Here is a 26,532-nt window from a genome sequence, read left to right on the forward strand (position 1 = left end):
TGAACTTAGGCCCTCAAATTCCTCCAACTCCACGAGCTACAACTCTTCACATCTGCAGGATCCACTCTCGTAATTAGAGAATATCATAATTTATGCCGTTTAATGCGCCATTAAATTAGCGCAGGGTCAATTAGTCAACTGAAACTAATTATGTAATTTGCAGCGCAATCACAGAGTTTCCCGACTTTTCATGAAACTGTATGTTTTTCTTAAGGTGATAGTAAAGGAGATATGGAAGGTTAAATTTTGGTGGTTTTAATACTTTATTCAAAGGAATAAAAAGGATATAAAGATCTCTCTCTTGGCATTGTATTTTAATGAATTCTTTCCGAATTGTAGAGAAAAGTTAGCTCTATAAATAGTATAAGCCTCAATGTCCTAGTTTAATAGGTAATGAGATATGGAAGGTTAAATTTTAAATCAAAGTTATGGCTGTTGCTGGTCCCGACGCTGCACACTGTTAAGGAGAGACGTTTGCCCCACGTAAGTATGGCCCCCCTCCAAAACTTTTAATACTAATAACTCTGTAATTCTTTGTCCGATTTTGATAAAGTTTGGTAGAAAGTTGGGCCTTCTCTACGTGACATTAATGAGTTATCGTGTTATAACACCTATAACGGGAAGTACTGCAATCGTTCAAATTATCGACGAATGAACCGATTTACAGGAATGAATTGTCATTCGATTCGAATATATGATGTACGAGTATATAAGTGGGTTTACCTTTTGTGGATCTTGATGTCTGCAACATTAGAAAGGGAGTTTGCCCCTCTTATGTAAGGCCCTTTTTAAACTTTTGTCAATAATCTTCGCCCGATTTGATTAAATTTGGCGGCAAGATGAAGTGGTTCGAGCTTCACTGCGTTACTTTAAAGTGCGATTCTACTCTTACAGCTGTTATAGGGAAGTATTGCAATCGTTTGTGATTGATGATTAATTTCTCTTTGTCCTTTTAGTAAGAAGCACTATAATCGCAGTTTAATTTTTCTTACTGCTCTAAAAAGGAAGTACTGAAATTGCAGTTTAATTGTGTTACCCCGTATTGGAAATGTCTTCCCAATTTATATGGGAAACGTTTTCCCAAGAAAATTGTTTTTGTGGATTCTTTGTGGAGCGCAACTCTAAGCATTCTTTTAAAAGATCTCTCCATTGGTTCCAACTTATAGCATATCGGGATGTAATGAAAGTATTGCTTATTCCAAATGTTCTGAAAATCTGTAAAGCGGATATGTAACTTTGCAGATAGAAAAAAAGGAAAATCTATCCAAAAGGTACAAAAATCTCTTTACCGAAAACTTACAGTTTAAAAAGTTAAGTATAAGGGTTAATTACACGCCAAAAAGTACATAAATCAGCAAGTACCCAACATTTCATTAATACTTCATTGATATCATTTAAGTTATTTAACTGTATTAATATTTTTTAGAATTTATTAGAAGTCAAAGATCCTTATGCTGGCCAGTTCATTCATAATATTTTTTTTTGTTACAATTATGATAAAATGTGAAATAGATCTTCATAATTAATTAGGTACTTTTTTAAGGAGATTTTAGTACCTTTTGGATAGATTTTCCTTTTTGTCTATTCTGCAAAGTCACATATCTGCTTTACAGATTAGATTTTTTTAAAATTTGGAATAAGCAATTCTATCATTATAAGCTGATAAGGTGTTAAGTCGGAACCGTAACTACTACTGGAGAGATCTTTTAAAAGAATGATTATAGTTGCGGTGTCCAAACCATCCTCAATAACAATGTTTGTTTTTTTGAGAAAACGTTTTGAATAAAATAGGAAGGTATTTGTATGTATTAATTAGGTACTTTATTCCAAATTATTCTTCTGATTTATCTTTATTATGTCCTTTATTCTGTGTAATCACTTACATATGCTCATTAAGATAGAAAAAGAAAAAGTTAGTGTTGGTTACTGTTAAATTTGAATCACGGATTTAAAAGAAAAGATTAATTTTTAGCTATTATTTTTAACGCTTGACTACTACATAAAGTAACAATCGAAGAATGAACTTAAACAGACTATTTTTATTTAAAAAATAAATAAAGAAAATCATTGAAGGATGCTGGTGCGAGCTCATTGAAGGATGCTGGTGCGAGCTCATTGAAGGATGCTGGTGCGAGCTCATTGAAGGATGCTGGTGCGAGCTCATTGAAGGATGCTGGTGCGAGCTCATTGAAGGATGCTGGTGCGAGCTCATTGAAGGATGCTGGTGCGAGCTCATTGAAGGATGCTGGTGCGAGCTCATTGAAGGATGCTGGTGCGAGCTCATTGAAGGATGCTGGTACGAGCTCATTGAAGGATGCTGGTGCGAGCTCATTGAAGGATGCTGGTGCGAGCTTTTTTAAAAACGTTTTTGAAATCTTTGGTTCATTATTACGTTTATTTTTTATACAGCAGAGGGGGGGGGGGTAAGTAGTTCATAAATCAGCTCGCTTAGGACAGTTCGCGTTAATTAAATTAGTACAACAGTGCGGAAGGTTGTAACAGTGAAGGTTATATATTTATCTAGCTAAAAGGTTCGTATAAAAAGAAATACAATGAAGGGAAGATAAAGGTTGCGTGACGCCGGTGTGCGGACATGTTTAATAATGAAATGGATTTCAGCGGCGGAGTGGGCGCTCGGTGACGTTGATAGAGTGAAGTCGGTAAAAAATTAAAAGAAAGAAAAATGATTGGTAGGGCTAGTGACATGTGAGGGTAAAGTCTGACGTGGCAAACCGAGTTCCGTTCCAATATTGTGCACAGAAATGTTCAGTTACCTGATTCCATCGACCCACGAGAATTAGATTAGATTAGATTAAATTTGGGTGGCCTCAAGGCCTGCGCCACCGCGACCCCTATGGATCTATTGTGGCTCCCCGACTTTAGAGCTCACCCTCCAGACCCGTCCGTTTAATCAGACTCTTAATTCTGGAGAGTGGCTCCTGGGTAAAGCTCTCAGGCCTTGGTTTTTCCTCCCCGAGAAGTAACATCCTTAGCCATACGAGCCCCTCACACTGACACAACACGTGTAGTGCAGTTTCTTCCTCTTCCTGACAGAACCTACAAAGGCTATCATCTGCCAGGCCGACCCACGAGAATACTCGTACAGCTGTTTTGCAAGCGGACACAGCTGATGATGTCCACCATTTGCCAACAATGGGGTTTGCCCCTTCTTTATTTACTCGCGCTACCTTCTCTTACTCGCTGCACTTCCTTTTACTCAACGCACTTTCTCCCACTCGCAGCTACTCCAAAATGAGAGATGTCCAGAACTTGCGGATATTTGGCAATCTTATAATACTCGGAAATTTCACAATTACTTAAAAACTAGTTTATTACTTTATCTGAAAAAATTAAGCGGAAGAATTGCTTAAATCTCTATCGAATTCTCACCAAAATTTTTATCTGAAAATTATTACAGATTAATTCGTATCCCCTTCCCTACAAATTAGGTAAAGGCAAGATTGTTGGTAGGTTTTTTAGTGAAAGGTTATGTTTTGAGAATGCCTTTCATAATGAAATATCTCATAATGAAATTATATTTTTCATACAGAAAGACATTGAAATAAAGACTGCGCTTCATAGTTTCGTCGTTCACTTTCTCTTCCTGGATAAAAAGAGAAGTTGAGATTGCAAATTTTTCACTTAAAATAACCAGATTATTGATCATTGAGCCAAACCGATTGGAAACCATAACTGATCGATCAGCTGAATGTTTGGTCCAAAATCTTGCTGCAGCCTTGAAGTTTAATAGTTAAATATTAAAGAACAGCAGCGATAAAGGGCCTTTCTTCAAGTCGAGGAAATCACAAATCATACACACGAAAATTTGTTGACGTTTGATGATGTGTTTGTCCAAAAGTTTATATACGTATATATATAGCAGCTTCTTGTTGGTGTAACCTTTTTAAGAAAGGCAAAAAGAGAGAAAAAAGAAGTTGAGGTAGAAGAGAGCGCGGAGAGAGAATACTGGCTTGGAGAAGGAACAAAGCGCTGATGAGAAGCGACCGAACGAAGAAGAAAAATAATAATAAAAAGCTTTTGTCTTTATTTCTGTGTGTGAGAGAGTGATAGAGAGAGAGAGAGAGAAAGTGAATGGGGAAAGGGGAAGGAAATCGTCTGGAAGGGCGGAAGGGGCGCAGGGCCGCCGAAGGAACTCTGTGAAAGGGCGCATCAGAGCGAGCTGGCACTTTCCTACCAGCGACGGAGGGGGCCGCGGCATGAATAAATTGCCAAGCCACAAACTTCGCTAATAAAAGGAGGCGTGCCCGTTTTTGGGGGCTCTGGGAACAGGAGGGGGGGATGCAAGAAGTGCTCTTGAAATGCATCAACAGACCATTGGCAGTAGTATTGCAAGCGTGGGCAGGACAGGCAGCGCGGGATTGGAGCGCTGCACAAATCTGTGCACAGACTCCACAATTCTTTCCCAAAATAACTCTTATACACTCTTACTGACATCTCAAACACTTGAATTGCACTGAACGCTTAACGTTTGTCGTTAGGTTACCCTCTAATTTAGCGAACAACCCTTTAATATATGTGTAAAAAACAAAAACCTAATTTTAGGTCTAAAAATCGTCACATTTAATTAATAAGAGGGAAGGAGTGAGCAGACTGCACACTTCACAACGTTTCCGTTTCTTGTAAAGACCGGAAATCAAGAAGATGGGCGCAAGGACCGACGCAATCAACGACATCTAACCTGAATTCCATAAAATTGTTTTCACACTATTCTGGTAACACTGTATTAAACCTGCAAAAAAGGATCGTGTAAGAAAGCAATGCTGATCTTACAAAATGGTGGGAGCAAAAAGTTTAAAGTTTGTTATACGAGTGGCCAGTTTTACTTGAACAAAATATTTCATATTAACCTAATCATTGATTGACATTTTTGGACACTCTGAATCGCTGAATGCGATAAATGTTAAGTAGGAATTCACTCTGGACACAATTGTCACTTAAAGCTGAGAATTTGCAGTCGAGCGAGTTTTCCCATTATTTGGTTAGAAAAATGTTTATTGCATTATAAGCAAAATTATAAGATTGATTTAGTGTCACGAATATCAGCAAGTAGCAGGAAATGGTGTTTCGTTACTTCCCTATCAAAACCAAAACTGCATTTCCCTCCATCTTACGTCACTGATCCGTCATGAACAAAATCTGGCGACCTGAAAATCGATATCGGAGGAACTTGAAGCCACAAGAACTACACTTGAATACAAGAGTTCACAGAATATCTAACCAGCAGTATCCGCTTTTATTTTTCTAGTTAGAGGCATCGACACTCGCCCTCACCAACACAGTCACACACACACAAACACACACACATATATATTACAGGGTGTTCAGCATAAGACTACGGTAACTTCGGGAGGCGATTCTGGGCATCATTTGCAACAAAAAATTCCATATAAACTATGGCTCGATTCGGTTCCATTTTATAGATATTTTTAATTTTATGTTTTTTCAAGGTGTTACTACTTTTTAGCAAAAAGTGGTCTATATTTCTCATACTATTAAAGCTACAGTTATTTTAATAAGCTCATTAGCCATAGCTCATCGAGCCATAGTTTATATGGAATTTTTTGTTTCAAATGATGCCCAGAATCGCCTCCCGAAGTTACTGTAGTCTTATGCTGAACACCCTGTATATTATTTCTAATAAAAAATCTCAATACGAATCGATTGTTTTCCTAAAATCAATGTCAAATTTAGTATTTAGTTTTCCGTTATTACCTTTTTATGGTTTTACCATTTTAACTTGTAATTATATTGTTCCAAATAAATAATTTATGACCAATAAAATAAATTAATTTACTAAATTCACTAACAGTTTTATATATCGTATTATATACATATTTATATATTATATATGTAGTATATAAATATATTATATTTATACACTATATAGTTCTTATTAAAATTATAAAATTTTATGTAACTGTAAAATGAAAGTAGTTTTAAGAAAAAGTGCAATATGTGCTATGTATGGAACCTGATAAAGAGAAATATAAAAGTCCCTCTCATTAGGGTGAGGGGAGGAAAGAGAAACGCAAAACCAGGTCCCGAAATCCACTTTTTTCTGGGACAGATGCGATATTAAAACCTGTATTCCCGGTTGAAATACAAAATCTCAAATCGCCATTAAAATATTTTTTCTTACAGAGTTAGTACTAGAAAATAAATATAAATAAACACGACAATCACTAACTATAATAATTTTGAATTTCTACTAAACTTACGAAAACATACTTGCTTTTTGCTAACAATATACAGTTTGGGAAAGCGTACAGTGCACTGGAATGACATCCTGGAGGACCGTCCCCAGAAATGGAACATACCAGGAGTTAATCCTAACCAAGTTTTAAGAAGCACAACCATTTCGATTTACCAATCACTATTGTGGACAAAAGTAAATCGTTCAGTGCAATTGTGTTAATGTTGGCTTGTCTATACGCTGTGACCTCTTGAACTGTCAAAATGGCTGCACTGATTTCAACTTAGTGCATTCTTCGGTTCTTAGCGACAAGTTCCAACAAGCAAACTTCGCTGCTTAGAGTTTATGCAGGCGGGAACATGTCCTACTCAAGCAGATTACGTTTACCACAAATTTTAAGATGCTTTAAATTTTAAGTAGGTAACTGCTAAACTAAAGCTGAACAGTTAGTACAAATGGAATGAAAGTAATGTTTTCAGGTTGGTTGATATAACAAAACACTTGAGCAGAAGTGTATTGAATTACTGGCGTTAACATTGTGACTGGATAGTTACGCACTATCTAGGCTTTCAATTCATTCTCACGAGGAGCTTAAAAAATTGTCAAATTCATTAACTCTATCAAATTTAGTAAGAGATTTGTCACATCCGATTTTCATAACAACGCCTTCAACTAGAAATCAAACGATAAATAGCTATCGAGTTCAGTTAGGATCGACTGAAAATTTCTAAAATTGGAAAGTGAAAGTGAAGGAGAGATAAGGGGCGACTCTAAACCAGCTGATTGCTAGAATTGGAGCAAACATTCCGCTGTGAACACTCATACTAAATGCAAATTAATACCAAAATTAATCCGAGAATAGAGAACAAAAACATTCTAGCCAATTCTTAAATCGATATCTTTTTTAAAAATATTTTCTCAATAGCAGCTTTTCTTTCAACTTACTTTCTGGTTGTTTCTTTTTATTAATTAAGCTCAAGTAAGTTTAAACTCCCTTGAGTTTATTTTAGTGACCTAAAGTGGTCTGGGTCATGAATGTCATTATGCAATCACACTATCAGCTGTTTTTGATTTCTTGCGCTTTGCGGTTTTGTGCTAAAGCGTTCCAACACACAATTTTTTAAAATCAACTTTTTCATATTCGAAATATCACACAGCGGACGTTTCCTGTATAAATTTAATTCCGGTCATAGTTTTAGTATTACAGGTAAAGTTAGAGAAATTAATCAGCTGAAATAAGAGCCAAAGATGAACAACTTGCTACATGTCTTCTGATCCATGTATACAGCGCAATGGGAGGCCAGACACCGGAAGGCAGTTGTTGACTTTCACTTACACAACTTGTAACAACTGCTACCAACTGATTCTGGAAAATAATAATTATAGAACGTAATGCTTAAAAAACGACCCTTGCTTACTTCTATTTTCGCAGTTACAGTGGTCAGTTTACTGCTCTTGTAAATTTTACTGAATAAAGTTGCCTTCGCCTAATTATTTACGCAACAGAGCTGTAACCAATGGTAATGGAGCTCGTCTAACTAACTTTGTTTGGGAGGAAAATGAAAACTAAAACTACTGTCTAACGGAAACAAATTGTTTTCAAACTTTGAATCTGTACTAAAGAGACTTTAGACCAAATTTATACCAAATTGTTCCATTGATTACGCCGCGACTAAACTGCTATGAAAATGCTCTCTATTAAAATTTCAAACCAAAAGGAAAGACCTTCATATTATTTCCCAGAGCAGCCTTAAAAACCTTTGGATTTTCCAGACAGAGATTGCAGAAATACACGAAAAGCTTAATTTAAGAATCCCGTTCAGGGATGGAGAAACTACCTGAATGGGTACAGCTGCAAGAGAGTTCGAAGATGGTTAACAGCGAAAAGGTTCTGGTGGGATATCCTTAATTTGACGCCATCCTTATCTCAAACTGCCGGCTTCTACCACTTTTTCTAAAACTATCCCAGAGAATCTGGGTGAGTTGTTGTTCCCTTTTCAACAGTGGGGTCACAAAACATCAGATCGCAATCTCGGAGGTGTCCGAATGGGTGAGTGCCATTAGCCCGATTTCAGTCTTTCAATAAATCAAACGGTCATCTACTTAATTTCTCTCAATGATCTTTCAGAATATAATAAATAGTTGGCTGTTGCTTACCTTAATACTATCGTAGCAGGCGGTCACTCGGCCGTTCTGCACCTCCACGTTGGCCGGTGGATGTGCGAACTTGCACTCGGTGTCCGGCCGGGAGCACTTGTTGCGCTGGAACTCGCGACACACCTCCAGTTGCAGCCATCTGGAGTCCTTGCCGTTTAGAAGGTTGTTCATGTTCACCATGGCCATGCTTAATTTCTTCCTCTACTGCTTTTACTCTCTCACTCTCTCTCACTCTCTCTGTCTATATATATGTATATATTACTATTTCCTTTATTCTTAGCTCTTATGACGATTATTTCCGTTGAAATTATTTTCTTAAATAATTGATTATTTAAAATTATAAATTAATAAATTTCCTTATTAAAAATAAAGAATTTTCCTATTTACTTTTCTTATAAGATTCTTTCTCCGTCTCTCTTTACTTAAGTGAATGTAGTAGAAAGAAGAAATGAAGTTGTCTCTCTCTCGGAGGTTACGGCGTGGCTGTGTGGGGAGTAGTTGTGACAAAGGGGATAACTGTGCGAGGCAAGAACTTGAACGGAAAATGAAGACAAATAGATGGAAAACAAACGGGCGTTTCTTTGCTCGCGCGAAGAATGTTGTGAGAGGATGTGGTGTGTATGTGTTTGTATGGTGTGAGGTGGGCGGGGGTGCGAGAGAGAGAGTGGTGGAGGGATAGAGCAGAGGGGAGAGAGACAGAGATAGAGTGGGAAAGGGGTAGCGGCCAAAATGGTTGCAAATCTAGGTCATGGGGGTGTAGGCCGAATTATTCGGCGCTGGATTAGGAAGAGCAGCGATCGTAAAGTGAAAGGATTTTGGAAAACTCGGGCAGCGTGAAGTAGGATTTGGGATCAGTATGTAGGACAGATCTTGTTGGTCCACCAAACGATGCTAAGTGAGAGGGCACCAGAATATCTCTTCTCTGATGGTCGACAGTACTCCAGTTCTTTGACTAGTTATGCGACTGTTCTCTTAACGTTTCTTCTTGCTAGTCCTGTTTAGAAAGTATTGTTGGTGTTCAGCAGGATGGGGTGTTGAGCCGTGCGACGCTAGGCAAGGACGTTTCTCAGTGAGCAAGTGGAGCTTTCGTGGTGAAGCCTGCTAACGCTTCATACTGTGCTGGCCTGCGCTTGTCAGCTTTCTGCAACACACAAAAAACTTACGTAAACTGAACTGAAGTTTAACTAATTACCAATCAGCACTTAAACAAAGAATATTTTTATATTTAAGAAACAACATATCGTAAAACATAACAATCAGCTGAGATCACTAACACGACCTTCTCTTTAAACGCTCAAATTACCAACCCATGCACACTCGACGAAATCCAAATTTCGGAAACTAAATCAGTCTCAATAAAAAATTGATCCAGTAAAGTAAATTGGTCGGTTACACTGGAATGGCACGCTAGAGGGATGCCGAGCGTCCACCAGACGAATTCTCGAATTAATCGAATTCTCCTAAGAAAATGAGTTCTATAGTATGCAATCACTCAATCAGGCCAATTAAAACCCCCTTTTTGAGGAAATTCTCCCCCCCCCACAAAACATGAAAAATTCATTCGGTTAAGGCCGGATCAGCTGACGCCACCCAAACGGAACCTACCTTTTCACCTTCAGCGGCCATTTTTCGTCTTGGTAATATTTTGTTTACAAATTGAGTGAGTACTTTCTAATAGCGCATTTTCGATCTCTGATGCGCCTCAAAACTGATATTATTGGTGAAGACTCCAAACTATTGGATGTTCGTTTGGGTTCTCTGAGTCATCAACCAGAGAAGGAAATACATGAAAACTACCATTTCTTAAGAGTGTGTTTGTTGTTGCAGTATGCAGCAACACAGTGAATAGCGAGATCCAAGCCGAGGATATTTACAAAAATAACCATAATCCTGACTGGAGAGGCGATCATCCCAATTCCGACCGCAGGTGTGCATTAATCTGACAGTACAGTTTAATGTCAGACACTATCACCAGGTAATTGTATTTCTAGTCACAGGCTTTGAAGAAATTAAGGTAAAAAGGAATGTGTCTGAAGGCCTATTATTTGAAGTTTCTATTTCACCACTCGAATTCCATTTGTTTAGTGGTTTTAGGAGGATTCCAGAGCTGGAAGTAGATCTGATTTCCTCAGAATACACTTGCTTCAGTGTTGATATTTCAGTATCTCTTGTAGAGATTAGATCTTATCTCTAGCGATTAAAGAAGGAAAGATTCAGTCCTCAAAAGGAGTAACCATGGCAACAATAGTCGAACCATATACAAGACTAGGTTTAAGCTTTATGCAACCTGTTGTTTTCGAGCAATAAACGCGCAAACAAATATCCAAACCTTTTCCTTTCGTTTCCGGAGTCAGCAAACTAGTATTTCCGGGGAAACCAAAATTTCGAAAATTCTCCTAGATGAACAAGAGAAAGCTAATAAAAGGTAAAAAAATCTTCGGAATATCTCGCATGAAGTAAAACGCCGAGTTAAAAATATATATCACTGGCAAGATATTTTGCTGGTAAGAGATTGAGGTAAGAGCGGTTGCTAAAGGGGCAGCCAACTAGAGATGTCTTGGCTGGTAGAACCAGTTTGGCCACAGAACTACAGGCCGCACTAATGTATTCCACACATTGTCCCCAGCTGACCCTTAGTTACCTTACTATCAGCTATTGTCGGCCCCTTCAGGTGACTGTTATACGTAATAGCGCTGGATGATTACTTATTCACCCACACAGGAGTTACACCGGTCGATGTATGACCCCCACCCTCGCAGTGGGTCCGCCATCTCAAGCACACTGCCGGGAGGTTCACACATATCATTAGCATAGCATTAATAAGAATGTTTCCAGCGAAAACGGTAGAAACATACAAAAACGAAATATATAGTTACATAATATTCCAGCTGGCCTTAATTAACAGCTGACGGATCAGCTGATACGATTACTCTTTCCAGCTACCAGAATTACAGTTCTCATGGACAAATTACTTCCGACATTGTATCTGGTCAGGACTCTCCAGACCCCACTAGAGACCTTCACTGAAAAGAGTTCAAACGGATGTAAAGGTTTTAAACGTTAATTATAGCTAACTTCCTAGTGATACCTCTTGGCTTGAACTTTCTGTAATTTTATTTTATTTTATTTTTAAGCGGGAAAATTTCTTGAAAGGAAAAATTTCGGAAGTTTGGGCAAAACAGGAAATAACGCCTCCTCACTAGACGCCTACAATTGAAACGACCAAACAGCACACTAATCAGCAATTAGTAAATTTAAAAAATTAGCAAAATAAGTTTTAGTAACTGAAGCTCGAGACGAGACTAAACTCCACTCATTACACTGAAATTAAGTACCGGACACTCAGAAAGCTCCTGAGCCCTCATTGCTTTAGACTCCAGTGGTATTCATCTATCCTCAATCAATTACTTGCCACGTTTCTATGGACGCCAGTAAGTCTGTATTGAGTAAGATATATGTTTTCCAAAATAAAGAGCTGCATTTCGGCGTAGGAGCACAATGCTGCAGAGAACTGGAAATATCCACAATAAAATATCTTGTGTACAGGATGACAGCTATTTCTAGAGAACCCGCCTACTTTGGAGGACGAACAACCCTAAGGACTTGGAGAGAACCAGGCTAATCCCTAACATCCACAAATCGTACTTCCAAACTTAACAGAAATCAGTGATAAATCTAAGTTTAGACTTTGGCTTTTATTTGCGTGGAAATAAACTGGAAAATCAATTGGCGGTAATTACTTTCAACTCGAATCCGGTATCTGTTTTGAAATTTTATATTTTGAATTGGGATGTAGAATTCTTTATAACCCAGTCCTGAGCAGCAGAAGCTGTTGCTGCTGATTCATTGTTGATTGTTGTTATTCACCGTTGAGAATTTACTTTTATCAGCGGATGCAGATGAGTCAGGGAGGCTGAAAATATTTTCCACAAATCATGTTTTACAAATTTTGCGTATAGCGTTCTGCAAATTTATTTGGCACTTTTCGATAGTTTTGTCAAATAACCGGGTAAAAATGATGTCTGACCGGGTATCCGGGTTTCTACCTTCAAAACAAGACAAGCGGGTCACATACCAGTAGCTAACACAATACTAAGTACTCACAAAATGCCGCGATAAATAGTTCAGTCACTTCTGATCAGGTAACTCCTCAAACTAGGCAATTTAACATCACTTTTATCTCTCATTAGAGTGTAACATGCAGGGCCTTTCATTGCAGTAAGAAGCCGAACCAGCTACCAACGCTCTGAAGTCCTTACCAATAGAATTTTCTGGAAATATGTTTCAAATAGTAGATCCACTGTGTGTGTGTGTGTGTGTGTGTGTGTGTGTGTGTGTGTGTGTGTGTGTGTAGTTGGGTTGCTTCTGAAGTAACACTTCATGGGAAAGTCGCGTTTGTAGGCTCATTGCTTTTCTTCAAATATGAAGAAACATTTCTGGGTTATATAAGAGAATGTGAGGGCTCGGTTTGGTCAGACAGTTCGTGGACGGAAAGGAATAACAGCAGCGTGGAAGTTTTTGCCATAAATCTCAGCAGAGATTCTTTAAGAACATCCTGCCATTGCTGCTCTTGCGTATTCAAAACTCGGCCAAGAGAACTTTGAGATGTGTTTCTGTCCACTTGTTCTCTCACCTTAAACCGATGTCTTTAACTTAAGTTGTCATATACCACTGTATGGCACTCCAGATGTAGCTAACTATAGAAGCTGCCCCAATGCACACTATCATCTAGCTTGTAAGGCCTCATCATTTCTACACTTAGATTCAAGAACTCTCAAAGTAAATAAATTTCAATTCTTTGTACCCAAACTAACTCGGTGTAATGAAAGGAGTAAGAGGGGGGTGGTGGCCATGTAAAATATTTGTAATTAGCTAATGGTAGCAAACAAACAGCGTCCAAATACATGAAATGTGCCTGTTACCTGCGCATGATGAACTGGGAAGCTGATGGTCAGGTCTTTCAGTTACACACAGTTTCTTGGAAATGGATTGGAAAACTAAGAAGAAATCACAACACACACAAAACGAGAGCGAACAGAGTGAAGAACTGGAAAGGTGAGCGACAAAGAGTTTAGCGACAACCCGCACTTAGTGACTCGACTCACCAACACTGAGTTCCTGGCGGACAGGCTGAGAGAAAGGGAGAGGGTTCAAGGCCCTGGACAGTCTCACACTCCATGGCTCTGCACCAATCGCTGGCCACCGCTGCGCTCCCACTCCACACCCGTATCAACTCAGACTGAGATAAACATTCAGTTCCCTCCTCGACACACGATCACCGCAGGAAAACGCTACAAAACCCAGCGCCAATTCTTGACTTGCTGACTATGAATACCAGTACTGGCAGCAAATCGTGAACATTTCCTAATTTCACCTTTCTGCGGAGGTTCTTGAGTAGAATGATGAAGTTTAGGAAACTCCTCTCTCCCTCCTCATATGTTACTTCCGTCACCCTGTGAATGTCTGCGTTTGTCCTTGTTTGAAACAAAGCAATGGCGTTCTGGCTTTAGGCTTACTCCAAACCCTTTTCCACCTGCATGTGTAATCCCATCATTGACCAGTGAGTTAATGAAATTCCGAAATCAAGACCAGAAATACGGATATTCCGAAGATTTATTGTTTCCATTTTCTCAACTTCCATCGATTACTTAGAAATTGATTTATTATTGGTATTTATAACTTTTTAGTATTTATCCAGGAAATGTTTTTATTTTAGCCTTGGCGGGAAGTGGAGGAAGGCTTCCGCAAATTAATGAAAATTAAATGCGAAGCTAATGCTCCAATTCTTAACAAATTTCTCGATAAAAGAGCCAATCTCTCGAAGGATTCTTTTTTAGTTTTCTGCACACCAACTCGGCCGAAGACCAATCACTTTTAAAATTAATTTTTCCAGCAGGAGTCGTTTGCTTTTATAATAAAAGTATTTTAATAAGTAAAATTAAATTGAAGTCACCAAAGATTTATAAAAAGTAGCAAAGTATCAAAGTTTGGAGAGAATGCTTACAACGGAAGTAGTGTTAGGGTTTATGCGATTCTCTGACAAACAGTTCCAACAAGTTTATATTCAAGTAGATTAGCCTCCTACAAGGGGCACTTCTCTGAAAGTAGAGTTTCTCCGTTGCAGAGGTGACCCCGGTTCTATCTTTAGTTCACTTTAGAGAAAGTCGCAGCCACGTGGCATTCTAGAGTAAAAAGCGAAGAAAATTATTTTCAAAACTAATTTTCCTGTGTTTTGTTTAAGGAATTTTCTCCATTGATTTCTGTTTCCGCTTTGTGCACAAACTTAGATTCTAACAAAGGGCTGATAACCACCATATCAACTAACTTATTAAAGGATTAACTAAACGTTCAATTTATTTACTTCTGGTTCAAATCCGTTAGCTTAGGATTGGGGTCATATCCAATCTATAAGGGGAACTTTAACACATTTCTGAATCTTTAACTTTTTTAGAAGAGAAATCAAGCTTAACTAGTTTACAGAGATGAAATATTGCCACTTGCAGCTGTAGCAACATTTTAAGTGAAGGTGACCTTCAAGGAAGACTGGCAAGATGAGGTGGTGGGGGCGATGACCAGGAAGCTGGAGGAAGGAGATCTGCTTGATGCGGCGGACCTATTGTCATCAGGAGCTGGACAATGACAATGCCTTCTCAATATAATGCTCTCTCTCTCTCTCCAAGTTATTGTGCTGGAGTCTTTCTTTCTCTCTCACTAACACTCACGAACACACTTCATATACATACTCCTTACCAAGGTAACCGTGACTCAGTATCAAGTGTTGCGCTAACACAGCCAACTCATGACAACCAAACTGTCGGTATATACAATATAGAAGGCAGTGGCTTTAACTAGTTCGCTAGACAGCTGACAGAGCCGGAATTAGCGAAAGAAGCGGCAAGTTAAGAAATCCGAAATCAGCTTCCAAGCAGTGAATATATCAGTGTGCATAAGACTGAGTGCACAAGTTCAGTGTGAGGTGTTCATATCATAACAAAGCTTTCCATCCATAGAATGCAATGTTCTATTATTAGAAAATAATCAACCAGCCGCGCTTGGCCCTGGTAGGATGTATTATTGTGGAAGCAGTAGCTCTAGTAGTGGGGAGAGTAGAACTCTAGAGGTGGGGGGACATTGCATTATGCTGACTAGATTAAGAATTACGGCAATTGTTGCGCTAGTAAACTGAGCAGTTTGAAACTTCGGAGCTACTCTTTTTCCTTTCTCTAAAACCATTTTGAAACTGAGGTATCCGTTGATGTCCCCAAAGTCCGAATAAAATGGTTCATAGAAAATGGTGGGTGAAGCAAATCTACCGCAAAAGAAACCATGCCGGAAGCTGGATCATCACATTTCGATCCAAGGTCCCATCAAGGTCATTATATACGTTGTTTATCTGCAGATTTGTTACAATTTTGTTTCAACATTTACCAATTGGAACGTTATTTTAGGGTATTTATAAAATTTATGCCGCAGAAATAGAAAATTTCCTCAGTTCATTACTATTTTGATACGATACACTTAACAAAAAGAATATCCCGGACCCTACAATCGAAACGTCGATACTAAGTCAAAGTAGCTCAGAATCGTGCAGCTTTCTTCAAATGACCGCCATCAAGAAGAACTGGAAACGGACAAATTTACACGATTAGGTCGTCCAGCCAGAGTCACGGCTAAGATTTATTGAGGTTCTGGTTAGTATAGAACATAAATTGGCGTTTTCTAGAGAAAATATCACCTAATCAAATACATTTATATGTATTTAGCAATTTTAAAAAGAATTTTATTTATGGGAACAAAAAGTAATGCTCACGACATTTCCTTCTCATGGCAATGAGCAGAAGGCTATTGGAAGGAAAAGTGCACGATTAATTTCCTTACGGTAACTAACAACAATACATTTAAATTGAGTAGCTTTCTACTTGCAGTACAATAATAAAGTAACAAATATGCAGTTTATGGAGAGCAAGCAAATTGAGGATGTTTGCAGACCTCACACGACCTAGCCAGCCAGCTTCTTCCAATAAATAGATGAAATAGAGCGAAGACGAAGGAAACGGTCCTTAGAGTGGAAGCGTCTCAAGAAGGGACGTCCCAACAAGGAACCAAACATAAATGCAATAAAATAAAAAGTTTACAGAATGCAATAAAAAGAAAGCTTTAAGAGGGTGGGTAGAGGGGGGGGGGGGTGCCGGTTAGCGGGGAGGGAGAGATACCGGCTGGAGGAGTGGGGATTGAGAGGAGGAGTAGAGGAGTAGTATGTCTCCGTCTAGCCGACAGAGCGCCCTATAACTCTGTCTCGTTTCTGTGTACATAGAGTGACGTAAGAAAGCGTGGGCAGACTCCTATCTGTAGACTACACATCGCCAGTTTGGATGCTCTCTGCCGAGCTGAGCATGAGGAGCTTGGACTTGTGTTGGTGTGTACAGACAGAAGAAGAGGCCGGTGACCTTCACGGTCTGACACAGCCACAGACCATAGGGAACACACGGCCCAAGATCACCCTGTGGAACACTCCAAGGTCATACCTGTCCTCTATCCTTGTGTGCTCGACTTACTGCATCCAGTTCTGCCAACTCTTTCCTAAACTAAAACCTTTGTGCTTGCAGTATTCTCTTTTTGTAAATTCTACGTTCGCCGCCCGCTTTGCAACTCCCACCACCTTTAGGAAGGTTGAACGAAGAACAGAGAACTCCCCGCCACGATATGCTATGGGAAGCACATTGAAACTCTTTCTAGGTCTCTTGTCTTCATCCCTTCTCTGGACCGGTGACTGCACTCCAGCTGAGAATGTCACCTTCTGATCCCAAGCCCTCCAGCTAGTACTTTATTATGCCAATATCGTCCCCTGCAAAGCAGTCCTAATATTATTCTTATTGCAATTGACTCAAATAACTGAAACTCGAACGTTTACCCTAAAAATGTTCATCTTGAATAGCTAAGAATGGTAAGATAAAATAGTCCACATGAAGCAATGATTGTTTCTTGCACGTTTTAGACAGGAAATCGATAACGAAAAGGAAATTAATTAGGATTAAAAAGCCAACTCCCTCGACTTAAAAGATTGATCGAGACTCTGTTGGACAGAGCTGCCCTTTTATATTTTTCAGTTCATCGACTACCTCTAATTTTATCGCTGGTCATTCGACTAAACCTCTTCCCTCCATGCTAAATAATTCTTTGCATTAAATGTAGATTCGCTTGCAGCAGTATTATTACTAATATTGTATTGGGGAGAATAAAAGTCTCCGTGAAAACAATGTTACCTCACAATTGGCGTTTTTTCTCTTTTAGATCACTTCCTGTTACTATTCTTCTTTGATGTAACCGGATGTTGCAGATTTTCTGTTAGTTTTCACCGAAAATTCTTTTTCCTCAAACGGAAATGCCACTTTACTGAATTTTAATTTAAAAATTTATTTCGCCATTCTCTCAAAATATTTGAATAAAAACAGAAAATCATTAAAAAAAAATAATAAATAAATTTGGAATTTCATTTGAAACAACTGCGCTTCCGATGCAGCATATGCGAGCATATTGGCTTCCGGTGCAGCATATTGGCTTCCGATGCAGCATATGCGAGCATATTGGGCTTCCTTCACTAAGCACGATTTAGGCTCGGATTTCATTCACAACAGGAACCATTGTGTAAAATTTCTTTTCCTTAACTTAAGTATACATTTTCTGGCCAGTTTTGATCCCTCCGACGTAGAGTTGGCTGGAGTTGCTCAATATTCTATTCGTAATTTATTTCAATTAACTGTGTTTCTCTAGGAATTAACTGTTCATTAAGCACAGGGACGAAATGGTAAAGTCACCCTTTAGAAAGTCTGTGTAGCCTGTTACCAACAGGTTCCAACTCTCGAAGCTTGGTAGTCGGCTTGGTCAATATCCAACATAGAAAGGCGATTTTGCGCAGATTACTAGTGCTCTGCGTAAAGAGAAAATTAAAATAAATAATTTCTAAATGTTGATATAGATGGCAGCGTGCATTGAGTCAGCGCAGTCAAGGTCAACAGTGTTGCCAAAACAACTGAACTAAATTGGTTTCTTGATAATCGACTGCAATTACTTTAATTTAATGAGGCAGTTCAGGGCTGATGTGCTAGCCACGTGTTTTCACTCTCTCCAGATTGCATTATGTAAGTGTTGCGATGTATCCAGATTTCGCAAAACCCTCACCAAAGCTAAATTTAAACAGGGTGTATACTTCCCAATGAAGGCCTATCATACTTCAAAGTTTCTCGAGACAATCGATGTTAAGGAATTTAGGGGTCCCGGAGCTGTGACATCACAAAGGTTTAAGCTTAAATTTTATAAAACTCTCCAAGATATACTTTCTTTTGGAAAAATAAACATCCCGTAATCCGAAAGAATTTCCTTCAACTCGCAAATTTAACAATTCTTCAGCATGGTAGTAGGTTTTTGAATTGTACTGGAATAGTACTTTAGAAGGACGTTACCTAATCCCGTTGACAGAGCCGAGCTTAATCAATTTTCCTGAAATGTTGTAATTGTACGTTGTAGAGCTACATGTGCCCAATTATTATATTATACCTACGTCAAACCAACTCTCTTAAAACGTTTTCGACCTCAACAAGTGAATATCAACTTGTAACCTGCTACTTTGGCTTGAGAGATTAAATGTCCAGTATTAGCTTAGGGTGTAGTTTCCTGACCAAATGCCACAAACATACCATTTTCTAGAAACCTTTTTTTCGGACTTAAGGGACGTCAAAACAAGGTTTTTTGCCTAAAATGAAATTAAGATTTCGCCAAAATTTTGTATACAAATTATATTGTACATTAAATATCCAAATACAAAATGTACAGATCAACAGGTTATATCAGTATCAGTATTCTAAGAAAATTGTTTTTTGTGTAGTTGTGAGGGAGTGGTATGGAGAAACTTGTGTACGATTGTTTGCAGAGTGTACTGTGCTACGGGTTCACAAACTGTATAATTGGAGTCAGAGTTTGGCGTAAACGTTCGGAGTAAGAACTTTAGAATCTCTATTCAGACTGAGTCGTGTGAGTGTCCGCAGGATCTCTTTTTGTTAAAAAATTAATCAAAGAAATAGAAGGAGGAGAGTATGTGGTTATTAAGTAAGCCATGTTTCTGTAAAGTAAAGCTTCCCCAGCAGCAGGAAGTAAGAGTGGCACAATGACGGACTTTGTCTTCGCAAGGTCGGCAAGGTGGATGCACCAGACTGCACAAAAATGCAGTATGTGCACAAATTACCAGCAATTCCGCTGCATATTATAAATGATTGTTATGGATGCAATGAACGAGCTCTTATCTTACATTAATTATTCAAAACGCGATCTGGTGCCAACCACTCGGCACTCTGGTGGGGATGGTGACGCATGCGCGAGAACTGCAGCTATAAAACCTAAATGCAGCCAGAGACAGACTGATACTATCTACATGGATGTGGTAATATTAATGTGGCATCTGCTCCAGTGCCTTCAATTTTGCGATATTTTGCAGTTTTAAAGTGGCAAAGAACTTACTCTGGTCTAGTTCTATCTAGACCAGGGTGATCTAGCTGATTACTAACTGTAATTCTGCAATAAGTTAGAATAAGCTCGCCTGGCAATTAACTGCGAACTTAGGACCGTTTGTAGTACCTCACACCTCATTGTCTGAATAACTTATCACGGGGCGGTAGTATGAGACGCACAAATAATTTGTATATTTACCAACCACCTCCTACAATATTTCATTTTGGATCAAAGGCAAACTAATGGAATTAATAAAGGATTCAAGACTGCTTCAATTAAAGGAGTTAGAGTTGAGGTGAAACCGCTAAACCCTCGTCTATGTGCAAAAAGAGGAGTTTGGCCGTCTTAAATGTACTAAATCAAATCTGCGACATTTACCTCAAATAGAATGTTGAGTGCTAACAGTTATGAAGCATTCGACTTTCTTCACTAACACTATCTCATTATGTAACCAATTTGAATTTTTTATTTTTTACCAGTGTTCCAACCGTCAATTTTGTGATTACAGTTTACAAACTTCCTTTGTAAGGTGAACAATATTGAAATAACAATATTTTTTTACTCGGCGATTTCGCGTTCTGAAATTATTACTCTCTAAAGCTAACTATTCCGCGAAGTTGTCTTTGGTAAGTGAACACTTTCTGGCACCTAACAATTCAAAGACAGCCGACTCCGGCTGTCCAGTGACCTCAGATGCTGACGCTGACGGTAAATTAAATAGTAAATGAATAAATAAAAAAAAGAATAAAAATAAAATTAATAAATTTAAAATAATTATCGGCAACTATCTGAGATACAAACACGACCTGAAGCAAAACAACAAACGGTGATCATGGCAACAATGTAACCACGGGTGATAACAAAACAAATACCCATATTTTATATTACATACCATATTGTAGGTTCTACTGCTCGACGTAAAGGGAGAGCGATAATAAGTCAGTAAACGATTCATTAATAATTATTAACTAAATTGTTAAATTGTTTTGTTGTTATTAACTAAACTAAAATTATATTATTTTTGAGGAATCTCGAGTTTTGATCGGTTATAAATAAAAGTCTTTATGACAATGTTTCGAACTGCTTTGTTTAATTCATCTCCAGAACTCAAAAGCAAAAACGAAAGATGCGGGCTTTTACAAGTATCATGGAGAAAATAAGCATTGTGAATAATATCTTCGTTCTTCAGGATAATTTGTAAACACCCAGATCTTTTGTTTTTGCACTGCAACTCTGAAGGTGAACTAAATACGTATAGTAGTTTGAAACGTTGTTGTAAAGATTTTTTATTTAAATCCGACCAAAACTCAAGATTATTAAAGAACTAAAATTAATCAAGGATTGGTCAATAATTGCTGCTACTAACTTATCATGATATTAATGTGCGCGGGAAAAAACAAGTTATGTAAGGTTTCTTTGCTGTTTTGGTTAAAATAATTAAATCCTACTATTTTGTTTCCAACAGTAGTTCAGCCCTGTTACATTGTTTACGAACAGTCGTACAGTCCTGTGACATTATTTATCAACAGTCGTACAGTCCTGTTACATTGCTTCCTACAATCGTACAGTCCTGTTACATTGTTTACCAACAGTCGTACAGTCATGTTACTTTGTTTACCAACAGTCGTTCAGTCCTGTGACATTATTTACCAACAGTCGTACAGTCCTGTGACATTATTTATCAACAGTCGTACAGTCCTGTTACATTGCTTCCTACAATCGTACAGTCCTGTTACATTGTTTACCAACAGTCGTACAGTCCTGTGACATTGTTTACCTACAGTCGTACAGTCATGTTACTTTGTTTACCAACAGTCGTTCAGTCCTGTGACATTATTTACCAACAGTCGTACAGTCCTGTTACATTGCTTCCTACAATCGTACAGTCCTGTTACATTGTTTACCTACAGTCGTACAGTCCTGTTACATTGTTTACCTATATTCGTACAGTCCTGTTACATTGTTAACCTATAATAGTCGTACAGCCCTATTACATTGTTTTCCAACAGTCGTACAGCCCTGTTACATTGTTTAATCTATTTTAGAATCTAGAGGGAAGAAATAAATAAATTGAAATTAGTCAATAGGAAACCCTTCCATGTTTAAGTCAATTCCAAATATCATAAGTGATTACGTGTGTTAATATTTATTCCTAAATATTTGTAATGTTTTTTCTCATTTTAGGAAGAGAGTACTTAACTTTAAAATTGAGTAGTATTGATTTGCTCACACGCTTGGGAATCATGATTTCTTTCTTAATTAATTACAACTTATTTGTATAACAAATACTCGGATTTGTTACAATTTATTTATTCTTCTTCTGTTATTTTATTTTTTGTACGTTGGGCAACAATCAGGAAGTGTTTTCTTATTTGAGAGGGGAGACACAGCGTAAAGAAAACCACTTTCAGCACAAAGAAAACTCATTTGGGAATTCGCAAAGGTCACCAGACTTGCTGTTTCGAACGGTGCAAGATGGCGATCCATCTCAGATAGTGGAAAAGTGTAAGACAGGCTGCACAAACCACTGCGAATCGATCTAGCAACTCGAATGTGTCGACAAAAAGCTACCCCCTCCCCTGCATGGGAGTAAAGCCTCGTCAGGTGATTTACGAATAAATTGGCAGCAGCAGACAATGGAATGGAATAAAATAGGCGTAGAGCAGAGGGGCGCGTTTGTAGGCGCTCGACTGTGAGCGATGTTAGTGAGGCGACAGAAAAGTGGGAGAAACGGTACACATGTGTGTAGCCATGGCAACCTTGAAATAAATTTAACCAAATTTATTCTTTATTGAATTAAATTGGCCGAGGCCGTCTGTCCTCTGGTCCCCCGCCCATTCATGCTACTTACTCTCACAGTTCGCAATGCAGCTGCTGTTGCGCGATATTGCGGATATTATGTGCATTGTGCGAACTATCAAAGGAGAAATATCACTTACACATGCTATCAGGGCACTGAGGCTAAAGCCGCGCTCCTCGGCCAATTAACTAGCGCAATAAATCATTTTCCAATTATTTTGTACTTGTAAAGACAATCTTTGTCTTGTAAAGAACAAAATCTTTCCTATTGGCTAAAACTAGAGCCGTCTAGTTTGGAGGTGTTCTTTGTCCTCGACTCCGTAAGAGGAAATAGTGCACAAACTGTGGGGGAGGGGGGAAATAACGGCAAAATCCGATTAACTTCACGACAGTAATGTACAGTTTCGCAATTATATTTCATCGGAATTAAAAACATGGGAGATTATTAGCGTTACTGGAATTCCAAGTAGAAGCCTCTAGATTGTGTGGAAAAGGGTTTTTAGGAATAAGTTGGTGAGATTTTGAAATTACTTTTCGAATGTCTCGAGTTAGAACTTGGCGAGCTAACTGCAGAAGTGCAAATCGATCATACCCCTTTTCGAACTTCCTCTCACTAATCTGGGGCAGCATCTTTTGGAGGCAAAGTTGATTGTACGTGAATCTGAGAAAAATGAGCTTTGAATGCAAAATTGAGAAACCAGATGGCAGACTCCAGCGAGAGACACATAAGAGAACATAATTTCTTAAGCAGTGTGCACGCTAGAGATGTAGTGATGTTGTATTTAAACGAGATCTTTCCCTCACCTATATGCGAAATACGTACTGTCCCGGTGGAAAGAGATGCGCAAAGTTACCGCAGGATCGCGCCTTTGCTCTTACTAGGACCAGAGAAAGTGCTCAAGATGCCTATTTAGGGGGAGTGGCCATAACATGGAGACAGCGATAAACAGGAATTAATTAAAGTAACTGCAGAGCCAGAATATTGGCTGATGTGGAGGTGGAGATAGCCAACCCAGTTTAACTAGATGACTCACTTCGCTGTTCCCGCCAACTGCCGCTCTTACAACGCGCGCTAATATTCTTTTATTTATTCATAAAATTGTTGTAAGATTTAGCGATGAGATTCCAGATTGGCTTCGTCCTGCCCCTCTCTTTTTCATTCGCTCCATCTCTGCGTGCGCTTGTGTGAGTGTAGTGAGCACCGCATTATTATTGCACTTTTAGGCTTTCGAACGGCCATTTCCGGTGAAAACAAAAACACGTACACAAGCCATGACTCTAGTACTTCCTATTAGCAAGAGTGAGAGAAATTAGCACACTAATGCGTCTACTTGGCTCGTGCGACACAAACTGACGTCACATCACTCACCCTCGTCTTGTGAACGCCAACAGGAAATATGAGCGAGCGAGCAGCAGCTGTTCAAACAGCAGTGAGGGGCTGATAATACTCTTTATCAGCTGTAATGCTTATCGATATTCCACTTCCAACCTCCCCTACAAATATTGTTAATAACCTTTCGTAAATTATATTGATATCTGCTTTTTACTTAATTAGTATTTTCCATTAAAAAAACATGGCTACCTTAAAGTGGATTTTATAGAAATATGTCTGTGGAGTGGAATGAAAAGGACGAATTTAAGATCTAAGATGAAGCTGAGTCCAAGTAGCGACCTCTGAGTTTAAATAACGACTTCTGAGTCCAAGTACAGCCATCCGAGCTTAGCCATCCACTCTACTTTTGTCAACATTCACAAAAAATATACATGAAGGAGTTGCTAGGAGTTAGCCGACTGCTTAGCTGACAAAGCGGGTCAAGAACCATTCACAGCCTGAAATCCCTTTCGTTCCATTATCCGTCTCAATACAAAAGGAGGCGCTTCCGATGGAAACATTCCAGCCATGATTTAGGGGGGTTACGGTTTGTGTTGGCTGAATATGCACTGCTGCAGCAGCTAGACAGTGCGGGGAAGGAAGTTAGGTCTCTCAAAGGATTTTCGACCTCAGGGTCGAAGCTGGCCCGTGTACGATATCTACAATATGCTAGTTCATATCTTTACCAAGAAAATCCACTAGACTCTGAGAAGGGTCCTTAGTTGGATGAACATTCACAATGGCGAGCGTTTAGAGCAACTTCAGGGAGGCCATCTCCCCTCATTCTCACCCTCTTCTCCATTATGCCAGTATTTAAAGAATAAATTGAGAAAACATTAGATTACAAAGTGATTAAAATAAATAGTAATTGAGAAGAGTAACTGTTAGGTTTTTATACAGATTTATATATCAGAAGGGGAAGCAAAGTGATGGTTGTTTGTTTACCGAGATAGGTTGGCATGACTGGAATCTCCTCTCGCACTCTGGAGTATCACACAGCCAGCTGAGTATCAAATTAGTTAAGGATGAGCAAAAGGCAAAGACAGGTTATTTAATTAGCTGATGGAATATTATGTAGGTCCACTTGCTGGAGAATTTGGCCCGGGCCCTAGTCTGTCCGCAGTGCCAGCTCGATCGATAGCTACTCTCGTACTGGTGCATCATCTAACCAAATCTGACTTCCTCTCGTCCTTGTCAACACTTTCTGCAGCGCAGAGCTTGCACGACGACATGTCTGCACCTCTCTGTCTGCTTCAGTGCTCTTTAAAAACAGGAAAACTTTGGGAGAAAATCGTTGTACCATGTTAACGGCAAAGAAATCAGCGTGATTCTTGTCAAATCTTTGGACAGTATGAAAATCTCATCCTCATTATTATAACCATCAGAGTAGGTTTCTCTCCGTTGGAAATCAACTCGAATTATTTCCACTTAAACCCTTTATTTCGGTTTTGCTTTTGGTCTAAGCTTTCCTGCTAAGGAAACGATTCGCATTGATTAAAATTACAGTCTAGACGAATTCTCTTCTACTAATTTTGCTATGCCGTTCAGCTATCCTTCACAGTTAGATATGCCTGCCCACTTTTACATAAAGTGTACTAATGATTTCTCGAACTAGTTGTAACAGTGTATCGTAAAACACGAAATGGTTTCTCCGTTTAACTGGTTCAGCTGAAACCGGAAACAAGAGTAGAAACAGAATGATGTACCAACTTCATTTTACTGCGACTTCCGGTCGAGAGAAAACTGCCTCCTCTCTCTCTTGTCCTATCTAAAGTCCTGCCAAATAAAAATTCTATTTTGGACAGTTTAACGAGGTTGCATTACACCCCTTCTTAAGTCGTAAGGGAAGGTAAAGTAGACTTTTCAAGATATTAACACTCCGGAAGAAAGATTTTTTGTTCAAGACACTAAAACTATCAATATGTTCTGTCGGTAGCACTACTCACGTAGTACTACTCTACGTGACGCACTTCTGCACGTCCCTTATAAAATACGCAATAGTCTACGCAGTTAGGAAGCTCTCAAAAAACTATCGCCTCAAGTAATTTCAAAAAATTAAATTGAGATTCTGATATTATAATTAATGTTTAGGACTCCCCAGTGACTAGACTGTTGTAATGTAATGCCGATCGACACATTCCTGCATTCATCAGCATTGTTTAACCTTTTTAAACGCCCCTATGCTACTGTTGAATTTCCCGTTACTGTTAATGTAAAAACTGGTCACAATACTTGAAATACGAATATACTATAATTTTTTCAATTCGGGAATTTGGGCGATTACTTACCTGCCACTTTGATCGTAAATTACACCGCAAAAAGGCATGTTTAAGCCCACCTCAATGTAATGAAACATATGGTATTTGTAAGAACGTTTTATTTTTAAAAGAATTTTTTGGGTCACTGCACAATAACTGATGCTGATAACTCTTCTGCTTCTCGAAAGAACCTCAAAACATGCATGTTTGGTGAGAGCAGGGCTTGATCG

The 26,532-nt window shown here is 38.7% G+C and overlaps 1 protein-coding gene across 27 annotated transcripts in view; it reads right to left on the reverse strand.

The window, feature by feature from the left end:
- The window catches only part of mbl (splicing regulator muscleblind), a 262,579-nt gene that overhangs the window by 119,832 nt on the left and 116,215 nt on the right, over positions 1-26,532 (reverse strand). For 25 of the 27 annotated variants that reach the window (XR_012457220.1, XR_012457221.1, XR_012457219.1 and 22 more), the window contains one exon: positions 8,372-9,512. Coding sequence is in view for 21 of the 27 variants with exons in the window: in XM_074123940.1 (XP_073980041.1) it covers positions 8,372-8,557 (186 nt within the window). In the remaining 6 variants the exon portion in view is untranslated. Of the gene's footprint in view, positions 1-1,821; positions 2,352-8,371; positions 9,513-13,293; positions 13,497-26,532 lie in introns of those variants that run through there. The other 2 variants (XM_074123930.1, XM_074123950.1) reach the window with 2 other exon arrangements.

This window comes from Rhodnius prolixus, unplaced genomic scaffold, assembly GCF_049639745.1.
Source record: "Rhodnius prolixus isolate KJV_2025 unplaced genomic scaffold, Rpr scaffold_38, whole genome shotgun sequence".
NCBI lineage: Eukaryota > Metazoa > Arthropoda > Insecta > Hemiptera > Reduviidae > Rhodnius > Rhodnius prolixus.